General features: G+C 36.7%; 1 protein-coding gene across 14 annotated transcripts in view; it reads right to left on the bottom strand.

Annotated features, from left to right (window-relative positions):
• The window catches only part of raskol (Ras GTPase-activating protein raskol), a 191084-nt gene that overhangs the window by 13007 nt on the left and 165093 nt on the right, over nucleotides 1-12984 (bottom strand). For all 14 annotated transcript variants that reach the window (XM_065346106.1, XM_065346103.1, XM_065346105.1 and 11 more), the window contains one exon: nucleotides 1130-1224. In XM_065346106.1, the coding sequence (XP_065202178.1) occupies nucleotides 1130-1224 (95 nt within the window). The remainder of the gene's footprint in view (nucleotides 1-1129; nucleotides 1225-12984) is intronic.

Below are 12984 nucleotides of genomic sequence, written 5' to 3'. Positions count from 1 at the left end.
TCTTGAACATCAATGTTGACAAATTTTTTTTTTTTAAATCCGCAAATAGCACTTGTAAGTAAATTTTTTATCTTAATGAATTTCTCAACTCTTCAGAAAATTTCTACACTCTTTTTCATGATTTTTCAAAGTATCTTGGGAATTCAATGGGTTTGAAAAAAAAGGCAATCAGGCAGGCTGAAGAACATTCGTTTTTCAATTTTCATTTTCGATAAAAATTTCTCAAAGCCATCTCAACAAATCAAACAATAACAAGAATTTCAAATTGAGTTGACGTTCCAGAACCATCTCAATCCATCCTCTTCTTACTTGGTTCGTTTTTCCAACTTTATTTGTAGATGATCAAAAATCAAATTGCCAAATTCGTGGTGAAAAAATTCAGATCCAAATAGTTACGTTTGTTTTTTACAGCCAAGTAGGCTATGGTATTTTTGACACTTTCTGGATTTTCAGCAGCGTTGGATTCAAATGAATTCATTTTCTGATCCCCACCCCCTCACTAATCAACCATAAGCTCGGAAATTTGAAAAAAAAAATGACAACAACAAAATTGAACGTACGTCATATGTCATGTGTTTTCTGCAAAAAAACTAATAATTTAAACGACCAAATGTAAAATTAGATCCATCTGTCAATAAAAATTGTTGCTATCTTTTTTTTTTTTTTTTTGTAGAGTTCCTCAGTCCCATCTTCGCTGGCCTACTCGTATTCGTATCTCTTTTATTAGTTTTCAAACTGAAGTCACCCACAAATTCATTCCCTCTTCTAATGATCATTCGTAAAATCCTTCACCCGCATTCAGCATTGAATAAAGCTATCTCTGACCGGATTTTCGACCCCCGCCCCCATTCTTTCCAAAAATATAATTTAATCACACATTATCAAATACATGCGCATTTCAGAGATCAACGAATATCCGGATCTTCCCAGTTTATCCGGACACTCGCGTACGCGGATAAACGTTCGGATCATTTTTCAAATTAGGAGCGCTAACTGAAGAAAAAAAATTAACCAATCAGAAACGTTGCTCGAAAATCCGAGTGCAATACTTGGATTTGGATATCCGATTCCGAGTACTCGTTGAACTCTGGCGCAATTTACGCAAACTAAGTAAACAAATAATACTTACGACTATTTTCGACGGAGTAAGCTCCAGGGATTTATTACCCAATACAGGAGTAGTCGGCGCGCTGCCTCTTCGACATGCCTTTTCGTAAGACGTATCTGCAAAACACAAAAACAAAAATTGGGAAATTTAGTCCTCGCGAACTATCGCACAACCACACTTAATTTTAAGCACTTTAATAATGATAAAATTACCAAGACGAAAGAAAATTACATTAATTACGACCAAATGAGCACATATGCTTTAAATTTCTACACATTCGGACGAGAGGCGACCAAAAGCAACGGACACGACTAATTCGCAATTAAAACTCGCTACCGTATGACATGACACATGAGTCCATCGTCAAGTCACCGTTTGGCGTTGACCGTAAACGTAAATCTCAAGTCTCGAGTCCTCGTCCTCTGCGACTTGAGCGAATGAGACGCGGCGATACGACAATCCCACCAATGCGGAACAAGCTTTAGTACCTACATGTATAACCGTTGCTCGACACGCGAATAATAAATACTTCTGTATGTATTCATATGGCATTTGATACACTCTCACACATATCTACAAATGTACATATAGACAGATACACAACGGATCTACGTACGCTGCATACATGCTACATATTATAAGATAAATGCAATATCTTCTTTCTAGTACACAACAACTCGTAATAATCGGTACAGAACGCGAACGTAGCGTCGCGATGCCTTATAGTTAGACTAAATCGCAATTTGTCTACACAGCATTAGATTAGAGGAATGGGCATGGGTACGGGTACGGGTACTTCAGACTTCTATTATTTCACCAATGCGTATAGACATAGAGTATAGAGTATATATGATAATATGCTACATCAACATTTATAAATAAATAATAATGGCGCGCATTAATCGTCGCAAGACACCGCATAATATTCTATTCGCCATTCCCATACATACATAGGTATAATGAAACCGTTACGCGTATTAAAATTCAATTCGTATTCGCAGCTATGTCGAGTCTAGTAGAGTCGACAATCTTGCACACACAAATGTACATACGATAATAATTAACCAGCTGATATGGCTGATACACGCCGAGATTGTAATTGTATTACTCGATGTAAATAGTATAGTACTACATACATTACATCTAGCCAACATATAAACATATACAATGGAAATCTCGCATATAGGTACAGGCTGCGACCAAATAGCCATATGCTCTGTATATTCTGACTTAAGTGAGCGCGTCCAATAGCTATATTCTTCTAGTTAATTATAACGCAGTTCAATTAACTAGCTCGGTCAACAATTTGCTTCAACTATTATACTAGTGCATCATAATGGGTACTCTGAGTTAGCATTCAGGGTCTCGTATAAGTTAAAACAATGGTAAATATGGTAACCACGTCTCGATGACGTCATTGGCCTTTCAAGAGTCACCGAGTAGTGTAAGCCTTGCGACATCTTGGAGCTCGTACCCAGGTTCCTAAAAAACTTATACTCGATCGAAGGTTTCATTTTCTGGCAAATTTTTCAGTAGAACTTTTAGAAGTGGAGAGGAAGACAGTGGTAAGGGATTGAAAAAAAATGGACTATAAAGGGCTCTTCAAGGAGCTCTACATGGAAAACAATGAAGAAGTTGTACGCTCGAACGCATTGGGTGGATTTCAACGGTGGTTTCGTGGCAACACGATCACTGTCAGGCTCCTATGAAGGCTATGAACAATCAACTAATTGAGATTTTGAGAATCAATGTTATGTTCAGGATCGCAAACAAAATACCTATATCGGAGGATTTTGACCAAATTCAGTGGAGATCTACATTTTGAGTTGAAAGTAAGTAAAGTACCGAGAAAAAATCTCAGCAATGGAGAAATCCTCAAACAGGAACATTTTATACAAAAAATGCTTTTTTTTCGCTCTAGCCTCTAATACAACCTGTTTTGGGAAAAATAGCCCAGTTCCAAAAGATAGAAACTACTTGAAATTCCTACATCGATCTGGACCATTGACGTTGAAATCCAAAACCATTTTTAGACTTCCACTGAGCAGTTGAAAATTTTAAAATTGATAGGTAGGGTAAAATCGTGTTATTAAAATATTTTCGCTTCAGATATTACGTGTTAATTTTATTTTGCCGAAACATCGAAAAATGCAATTTCTGAAACTGTAGGAGGGGTGGGGGGATTTTTGAAATGCAGTAACATAGTACCAAACTTTTAATTACTACCGAAAATTTCAAAAATTGAGAAATATAGACAAAAAACATGAATTTTTTTGAATTTTTGAAGTTGATAAAAGTGATTAAAAAAAATTACCCGGGCTATGTATTTTTTCCAAAACATCAAATAAATTATGAAAGAAAATTCTCAACCACTGCTAACAAAGCTTGTTCACCTGAAAACTTTCTTTCAAAAAAATCACAGGAACCATCAACTCAATTTCCAAGGCAACAGCTGATTAGTAAACGGTCAAAAAAAATCATTTTGAAAAATATCTAAGTAAGACGTATTTGAATGGGTTTCTTGAAATTATTATCGTAAAAACCGACTGTAGTTAAAGAACCACCCCCCCCCCCTCCAAAAAAGGCTGAAAGTCATTTTTGAGCCAGATACATTATACACGAATAAATGAAGAAAAATAACACGTTTGGCATAAATAACATTCGATAACACTTACAGGGATTTTTAAAATACATACGAGTACGAGCAAGGGCACGCTTATTATGTAAAACCTCGAAAATAGGATTCCCTCATTTCTGCAAAACTGTTCAAAGAGCTAAAAATTGGTCGAGTCAAACAGTTCCGTTCTCAAAAACATCAACTTTAAGAAGGGCATTAATGATGCTCTAAAAAGAAAATCCGCAATGAATTTTTAAAAATTATCAGTATTTGAAATACTCTAGTCATAATCTCAAGAACATCCGATTAAAAAAAAAAAACATTCAAGCACTTTTAAAAATGCTGGAAATCAATTGTGATTACATTTCAAGTGTCCTCCAGAAAATGCAATTCGAGACATTAAAAAATGGCAATACTGAAAGCAGGTAAATCCGTTCAAGTAGTTTTACCCAGAAAAAGTGTAAGATGTTGATTTGGATTTTGGATTATCAACAATTCTCCTCCCCCCCCCCCCCCCTACATCTGATGAAAAAATCTGACCCATGGACCGCTAAATTTTCAACGATGCCGAGCTCAAATACGAGTAGGTATAATTTCCAGAGACAACTCTTCCAACTCTGAGACACCTTTAAAGCCGGAGTACTTTTCAAATGATCTCCGACTTCGAGAGGCGGAGTAATAGACAATAGTCCGAAGATACATCGAGCGCTAAAATTGACCTTTTACTCCGAGGGTCCATTTCAAACCGAGCGATAACGAGCAGGAACGAACAAATCAAGCAAGGAAAGAAGAGAAAAAAACCAACGCCGAGACTTTTTTGTTTATATGTAAGGTTCATCGTACGTGAAATAACTCCACAGATGGGTGCACTTTCGCCACATCTCTTCTTCATACTACTCGTATCCGACTACGCAGGTATTTATCTCGCTGGTTCAATCGCATCGTCACGAATGTAACGAGGTTCTAACTATTAATTACGCAATTACCGATCGCGTTCGTCTTCCCTGCACCCTGCCACTCTCCGGCACCCCATCGTACATCAATTTAAGGCTCCGTTTCGCGGCTAATTTAACATAAAATTGAACAACCGATGCGATGGTCCTCACTTCTCTCTTTCGGTGAAATACAAAAAGAACGCAACGTAACAGAAAGAGGAAAAAAACAATAAAACGTGAATCCATTCATCTCTAAATCTCCTCTAATGCATTCTTCCTAAAGGTTCATTTTCGTGCCCAAGTGATTCGAAGTGAATTAAGATCGAGATTCGGTTACTTGTGTAAATCGTCTCGTCATTCATCGTGCGTTTCGCCTTCGCCGATGCCGTTATCCTACCGCGATGCGGAGTGCGGAGCGATTATCCATATCCACTATTCAGTTATCCATAGGTATTATAGATACGCTTTGAATCGAATATACTTAGTTAACTCGATAAAGGCAAACTGCGGTGCGGATATGCCGCATTGCTCGTACTCCCAATGGTCGGATGAGCGTCGTTGCCTTCAGCTTCGCGTGCATTTCAAATCAGATTCCCACGATTGCCAATTAGCCCAGGTTGCCGATTCCCAAAGTTCCAGATCCAGGTACGAAGACGAACCAAGAATGCGATCGTCTTGTGAGAGCAAAGTATAGATTTAGGTATTGGACTACTTCGTAGACCTCTTAAATGAAGTTTTCAGAAATTTGAATTGATTTTCATTTTATAGAGACTGAAAGTTTCAGTAAAAAAAGATAGATTCTGTTAGAATTTCAGACAGGCTGACAGGGTCGCTGTCCAGTAGGATCAACAGAAAGAAAGTGACAGGGGAGGGTACGATTGATAAACTGTTGAAGTGTTCGAAAAGCAGCACTCTTGATTGTGACATTGAGACGATTCAAATGACTTTTCATTAGGTAATCAAATACGCGAAGAAATGCTTACGAGGCTTTGATTCACAACACCCTTCATCTCTCCTCCCCCACCTCAAATAGAACGAAATAAGACTCTTCGACAAAATTGAAACCCGCACACCAACCACCTACCATACCTAATTTAGATCATATCTACAAATGACGTCTCAAGTCACAGCCTACCATACCTCAGCACAAATTTTTCGCTGACATCATATTTTGATTTTCAATTACTCTACGAACAATTCCCCCATACCGATAACTAATTAACAAAGTATAAACCTAAACTTATCCTAGACAGAAAAAAAACAACAGCTCGATCACGTATCGTCGCGTAAATAACACTTACTTCAGCAAATCGTTGTGGTTACTGATAGCTCTACTCGATTACAAACTGTATTAAGATTTATCATATAGTTCACTACAACTACGATGGAAAATTCTTCGTTAAAATTCCGTACGAATATTCGCGCATATTATTATAGGTAAGTACAAAATGACAAAACCGCACGAATCAAACACCAGAAGCACCACACATATGCACACTTGGATGCTCAACACGTATACACGTGTTGCAACCAATAGAAACCGAAGATGAAGTACAGAAAACAGCAGTTAGAAATATGTAATGGGCACCGAGCACTGAGCAATGAGCAGCGAAAACGAAACACCATTTACACGAGTGCAATCGCGCCAACACACTCGTAAAATTTCTTAACGAGCAATTAATTAATTAAAAACGAAAGCAAAATACCGAAAAAAAACATTCAGAAACGTGTTGTGTATGTACTTAAACCGCGAACTTGACTCGTTACGAGAACTTGAACGTATTCCTTAGGATTCTTAGTACATACATATCGTAGGTAAGGTACCTACTAAGTTCATCGATGCACATAAACGATGGCCACAATCACATATCGACTGGACGGACGCGACTCGACGCTTCGACACAACTCACCATCACCATCATTCAAAGAGAGCGCAGAAAATTCTACTAATTGCCGGAGAAGAAAGCGATTGCATCTCTATTTCTCTTTCTCTCTCTACTTTTTTTCAACAGCACCAGCACCGCAGCCAAGACGAGAGAGCGAGCAGCATTGGCACGGCGGTCCTACGACGTGGCCACGTACCGTACCATAACACCAATCGCAACGTCACGAATCAACAGTTTTCTCCTTTGTACTGGTCTTTTCGTCGTGAGTCTCTCTTCTACGACTACGAGTATGCTAACGCATAAGCTCTCAACTCTCAAGTATACCTATCGGGTCTGTTTCTTCAGCCATCGTCGACATCGTTGGTTATTCTTATTCGAGCTGCGTTTGACCTCGTTGCATACTCGTAGATAAGAAAAGAGAGAAAAAAAAATATTCAAAAACGTACCCACCGAATGGCACTTTTGACAAAACTCAACGCAGTATGTGCACCAAATATGTACCTATAGGTAACTACGTTCGACTTTTTACAACGAGAAAAACACCCACGTTCGTGTTTTGTATACGGCATACATAATATCTTCTTTCAAATTCTTTCATCTTTCCCTTTCTTTCGAACGATAGATCCGATAATAGCGTTTTATACTGAAAGGAGAATCGTAAAAAATGAGTTTACATCCGCGACATATCGCAGCATCTTTTCTCATTTCTTTTGAAAATCTCAACATTTGGTCAAGTATGGGATTCCGCCAGGCACCAGGTATGCGGATTATTTTCTTTTTTATACTCAGAAGATCAAATTTCCACAAAGAATGAACTACATTATAAAACGCAGATGTAATCACTATGTTACATCTTTTATCAGAAATAATCCAATATTTCCATTTTTTTAAAAAGTTGAAATAATTTTTGGAGAATGTCCTTCGAAAAAAACACAATTTTTCTTGAACAATTTTGGCAAAAAGCATGACATTTTAGTAATTTAGTACCAAAACAGTGATACTTTTTCGCAATTTTTTGCCAAAAAAAGATGGATTTTGGAATTTTCTGATTCAAAAAAATATCAAATTATTTTGGCAATTCGGGGCAACAAACTGAGAATTTTGCAATTTCTTTGTAAAAATTAAAAGCAACACATAAGCACAAATTTTTGAAAAAGGGTTAAACTTTTTGGATTTTTTTTGCAAAAAAAAACCACAAAAAACACAACTTACAATATTCATGATAAAAAGTGAAACTTCTAGGCAATTTAGGCAGGAAGCGAGACTTTTCACCATACTTTTGGCAGAAAACAAGACTTCGACAATAATTTAGCTAAAGGCAGGGCTTCTCGGCAATTTTTGGCAATTTCGCTAAAAAGCGGGAATTCTTGACAGTAAATTTACAAAATGTAAGATTTCGAAAATTTTTGGAAAAAGCAGGGCTGTTTGGGAATAATAGGCAAGTGGTACCCTATTTTTTTTAGCATTTTTTGCCCAAAAAGTTCAACAACTTTAGCAACCTTTTGGTAAAAAGCGGGACGTTTTGGTAATTTTTAGGCAAAAAATCTCAACTTTGGATTTGGAGTGCTCAATCATTGGGGAAAAGTGTATTTTTTCAGCAATTTTTGTCGGAGAAGCGATACTTTTTTCTATTTTTTGGTAATGGTGACAAATCCTGCCAAAAAAGCGAGACTTTTGGAATTTTTTTTTACGAAAAAAATTAAAAATTTGGAATTTCTTGTGAGAAACTGCAATTTATTTTCGAAATTTTTAACAAGAAACAAGACTTTTAGATAACTATGAAAAAAAGGGGATTTTTTACTATAGTAGATACTCTAGGCAAAAAACGAGACATTTTTTTGTTTTTTTTCACATAGTATGGTGAAGATTGGGAAAAATTGGATTTTGGAAAATTAAAAAAAAAAAAAAACGTAATTTTAGTAACCAAAAGTCACTTTTAGCAACTTTGGTAACTTGGTTAGTGGTTACTTGAAAATTAACCAAGTACACGCCATGTTGTTCGTTTTTTTTTTTTTTGGAATTTCAGAAAAACAAAATTTTTAAAACACAGATATCATTTTTCAAGCTTCCAAAATGGGCATTAATATTTCATTTTTTGAATTTTTCAAGACATTGTGAATAAGAAATTCACTCAGTTTTTTGCAAAATTTCACGCAACGCGATTTTTTTGAGTATGGAGGGGAGGAGGGGATGCGACCTTTGTTTTAAAATAACTGCTTTCCCTCCCAAAAATCAAATGCTTATTGCTATCAAAAGTATCATCGTGAATGGCTGAATTTAAGACGATCAAAATCGAGAGCCTAATTCTGTCAAAATTATTGGTTTGAATTGAGAAAAATTCACCAGTATTATTTTTTTCCAACATACCTCGTCAAATTCTACCCAGTATAAAAATTCTTCAAGAAATTCGCGATTCAAAAAAAATTAATTTCTTTTGGTACCGAAAATAATTTTTTCAAAATTCTCAAGTTTCCATTCAACTAGATTTTTTAAATCAAATTATCAATAACAACACGATAAAAATCAGTCGACAAAAATTCAGAGAAACTTCGTCACCACCCAGATCTGACGATTCGAAGCAAAAGCACAAGACAACAACGAAATTTATTCAGGCACAAACAAGGCAACATCAACGCGCCGATTCCTTTCGAACAGAATCAAAATATGACGTTTGAGTTGCATAACGTTAGTTTAGAAGGAACCTACTCTTGGAAAGCGTGTCGGTATTTTTTTCAGCTTTTATTTCCTTTCCTTTCTCGACGAATTAAATATTATTTATTCAAATTTATACACCCTGGAAGGATTCTTAATGTTACTATTATTTAATTTTTAACCCCGAATAGATGCCCAATATTGCTATTCCATAAGCCGTTCGCTCAAACTACATAATATTTCCACGGTCGTTTATTTCGGGTTCTCTGAATTGCAAATCTTACCCACGCATAAATCAATTTCCACCCTTTACAAAAGAATTGAAAAAATAAAAAATAAAATACACAGTGAAAAAACCTCTGCACTACTTCCTGCATTAAGGTTACCTACTTAATTAAACTCCCTCAATCTATATCAACTTACAACGCGTCTACGCGTATCAAGGGGAGAATCGGTGTTAAAGCCGCATTCACCTGTTAAATTATTCATAAATTCGTCTAATTACATCACGATGGGGTTACTGACAAAAACTTCCGCTCTTTTTTTCATCGTTTATACAGGTACGGGACGGCCAATTTGGTCACAGAGAGCGTTTTGTTTTTGTTTTTCCTTTCTTCTTCTTTGCTCGAACCGAAGGAAATCGTTCCATTATCGCCGCCATATGGCTTCCCTTTCGCTATAGAATTTCTCTCGGTATTTTTTTATTTTTTTTATTTTATTCGCTTCGTCTTCCAGAATCGAGACAAAAATACGCGTTGGTTTTTTTTACACAATTACACCTTTCTAAAAAAGGTAAATAATTATCGAGTTCATGGTACATTGATGATATTTATTATGGTAATTTCGCCGTAGTCATCTTCTTTAAATACCGAGTCGACATCGGATCCCGCCAAAATACCCGTGTACTACATAGACGCACACCGCGCCGTACTCGTATTTTCACTTCTATTCTGCTCACGGATTAAACGCATAAACGCATTCGGATCGTAATTACCATAATTATATCCGCGAATAATCGTCTACATTTATGGTTTCATTTTCTATATACTAAAACAAACACGAGTCAATCGGTGTAACTAAATGGTGTTTTCAAATCACAGGTATACCTTACTCTTGCTTTGTAGGGTGAATCAGAAGATATTCCACTAACCTCAGTTTCATTTCATGAGAACCATCAAGAAAAAAACGTTTGATGAACATGTTGCCTATAATCTCTGAAACTAAATTGGTGCTTCAAGAGAGTCGAGAATTTCAAATTCATACAGCTGGGTTTGAATTTCCCAAAAGGCCCCAAAAACTGCATCAAATGATGAAGAAATCGAATGATTAGTCGTCGATAATTTGAATTTCTCGCATTCGAACAAAATTGTGAAGGCAGCTAAAAGAAGCGTGTTTTGAAAACGCATCAAACTTTTACTACACCATTTTAGTAGTTACGATTCCTTTTTTTTCCAATGTTTCGGTAATTTATACGGTTTAAATTGATTATTCATTTCTTTTTGCACTCTCGGTCTCAATAAATAGTCGTAATTTAGATTTGATTTTCTAATTAATTGGTCCGTTGTGTTGATTTGTCCTTTTCCGAGCATGCGTTCGAGAGAAAGTGTGCCAAAAGGGTATCAACTATCGTAAAAAGTTGAACTCCTGATGGTCAAAGTAATTTCGGCGGAATTTCATCGGCTAATAAGGTGGCATGAGCACCCAATACGCAAAATATTCATTATCTAATAGAGCCGATCGTAAAAAAGCAAAAAAAGAAGTAAAAATCACGATACGAATTCTTCAGGGCTCATCTGCGACTATAAATTTATTCTTCGTAGAGATGCGGAGACGTTGTGGCCTATTTTTTGCACCATGCGCGCGCCTTGTTTGTAGAAGATCATGATTTGTGGGTGCGAGAGAGGCGACTGGCGAGAGATCTTTAAACGATTGGAAATTGAGAAGGAGGTGCCCATACTCGAGAGTACCTTACCTATGCAGATGTACGTACTCGTAGATTTTTCTATTTCTTTTTCTTTCTTATCAATGTGCTAGAAAGAATAGCAAGAGAGAGTAAGCAGAACTTTATCCAGATACACTGCGCAGAATCCAGTTTAGGTACACACTACACAGTACCGGTTCGCTTATAGCGCGAAAATGCCATTCAAATGAGTAATGGATGACTGTTGTGGTACATTACACATAATACATACTACTTTACTCAGCTTATGTGTGTGTGTGTGTTGTGTATACGTTTGACTGGTTATTATAGTCTTATTATACGGTATACGCAATTATACCGACATATTTTTTATAATAATTTTTTATTTTTATTTTTCGCGTAGGCGGTTCAAAAGGTATTGTGTTGCTTTCTCACGTTGCGAGCGCACTTCGAGTCCAAGTCGTGGCTGTACGAGGGGTTATTTAGCTTTTCCGCTTCGATAATGTTGTGCGTGTGCACGATTAGGTCATGGCGGCTTTTTTTGAGGCACAATTCGGAGATTTAGATGAAGTTTTCGTGATGCCGAAAGCCGGTCACTGAGTCGACTTTGGATGTCTTTAGATAGTACTTACTTGGAGGAAAGACTAGCTGAAGAGTGTACGCTGTACAGGGCGATTCATAAAATAAAGGTAGGGGAAATCTGACGACAAAGGAACCTTTCACGATGTCCCCTCCCCCCACTTGAACAAAATCGCGATTTTTGGAAAGAGCATAGTCTGAAAACACCATATCCACAAATTTCAGCAGCCTAAATCGGATTTTTCGATTTTAGACAAATTTTGAAAATCCAAAATTGGGGATTTTCGACGATTTATACTTCCCTTTTTAAAAAAGGAACCTATTTGTTGTGTAAAAAATTATGAAAATCAGCGTTGAAACTAATACCCCCCCCCCCGAACCAAATTTCGCCGTTTTGGATCATTCTAGAGCCTCCAGTGCCACTTTCGATTTCTTTCTCCAGCAGGGAAATTAATTTCAGCAGCTAAACATCGAGTTTTACTAGTTTTCAACCCATTTAACGAGTTTATCTCAATTTGAACCGATTTTCAGGCAAACACTTCGAGTATGTTGTTTTGAGCATCATATTTATCTACGGGGAAATCGTTCAAAAAATTCAAAAAATGAAAAAACACCCGAGGCATCTGCCTGGAAATCACCCTAAATGTGGATAAAATCGTTGAACAGATCGAGAATAAGCCATAACTACTTAGATTTTCAGGTGCCCAAGGAGAAATTTAAAAATTCTGGAGGAACCAAAAATCGATTTGAAATTCGGCTGGTGACGTATTTTTGTATGCCTTTCAGTCACAGAATGAGTCCACAATTTCAGTTTTTTGACAATGACGCGAAAAATAGCTCATCGTCAGACCAAAATTAATCTGCATTAATTTATTACAAAATGATACCAAACACGACTCCACTATGTAACCCCAAATCAAATCCCTCTTCACAGTACACCCAATGACTTTTTTTTTTTAATGCAAATTTTGCATTTAAAAAAGACAAAAGAAAATCTTTTCTCAACTCGAAAATCACCATTAGTTTTTTGAAATCAAACTGCGAAACTGATTCAGGGGTTCCCAAAGTTTGAAAAATTGAGCAACTTCGCAGTACGATGTCATCCGTTTTGGCCCAACAGTCCTGACAGAAAAGGGCGGGGGGGGGGGTTAGTTGAGATTTCAAATAATATGTAAATCATATTTCAGGAGTTCTCTGAGTTTAATTTTTCGATTTCTATTTTATCGAGGGAAGGGCTATAAATCGACAGAAAATTAATGGAACTAGTAAATGAATATTGAAAACAG

This window comes from Planococcus citri, chromosome 1, assembly GCF_950023065.1.
Source record: "Planococcus citri chromosome 1, ihPlaCitr1.1, whole genome shotgun sequence".
NCBI classification, from domain to species: domain Eukaryota; kingdom Metazoa; phylum Arthropoda; class Insecta; order Hemiptera; family Pseudococcidae; genus Planococcus; species Planococcus citri.
The sequence above is the reverse complement of the archived record's forward strand: the minus strand, read 5'-3'. Positions and strand labels throughout refer to the sequence as shown.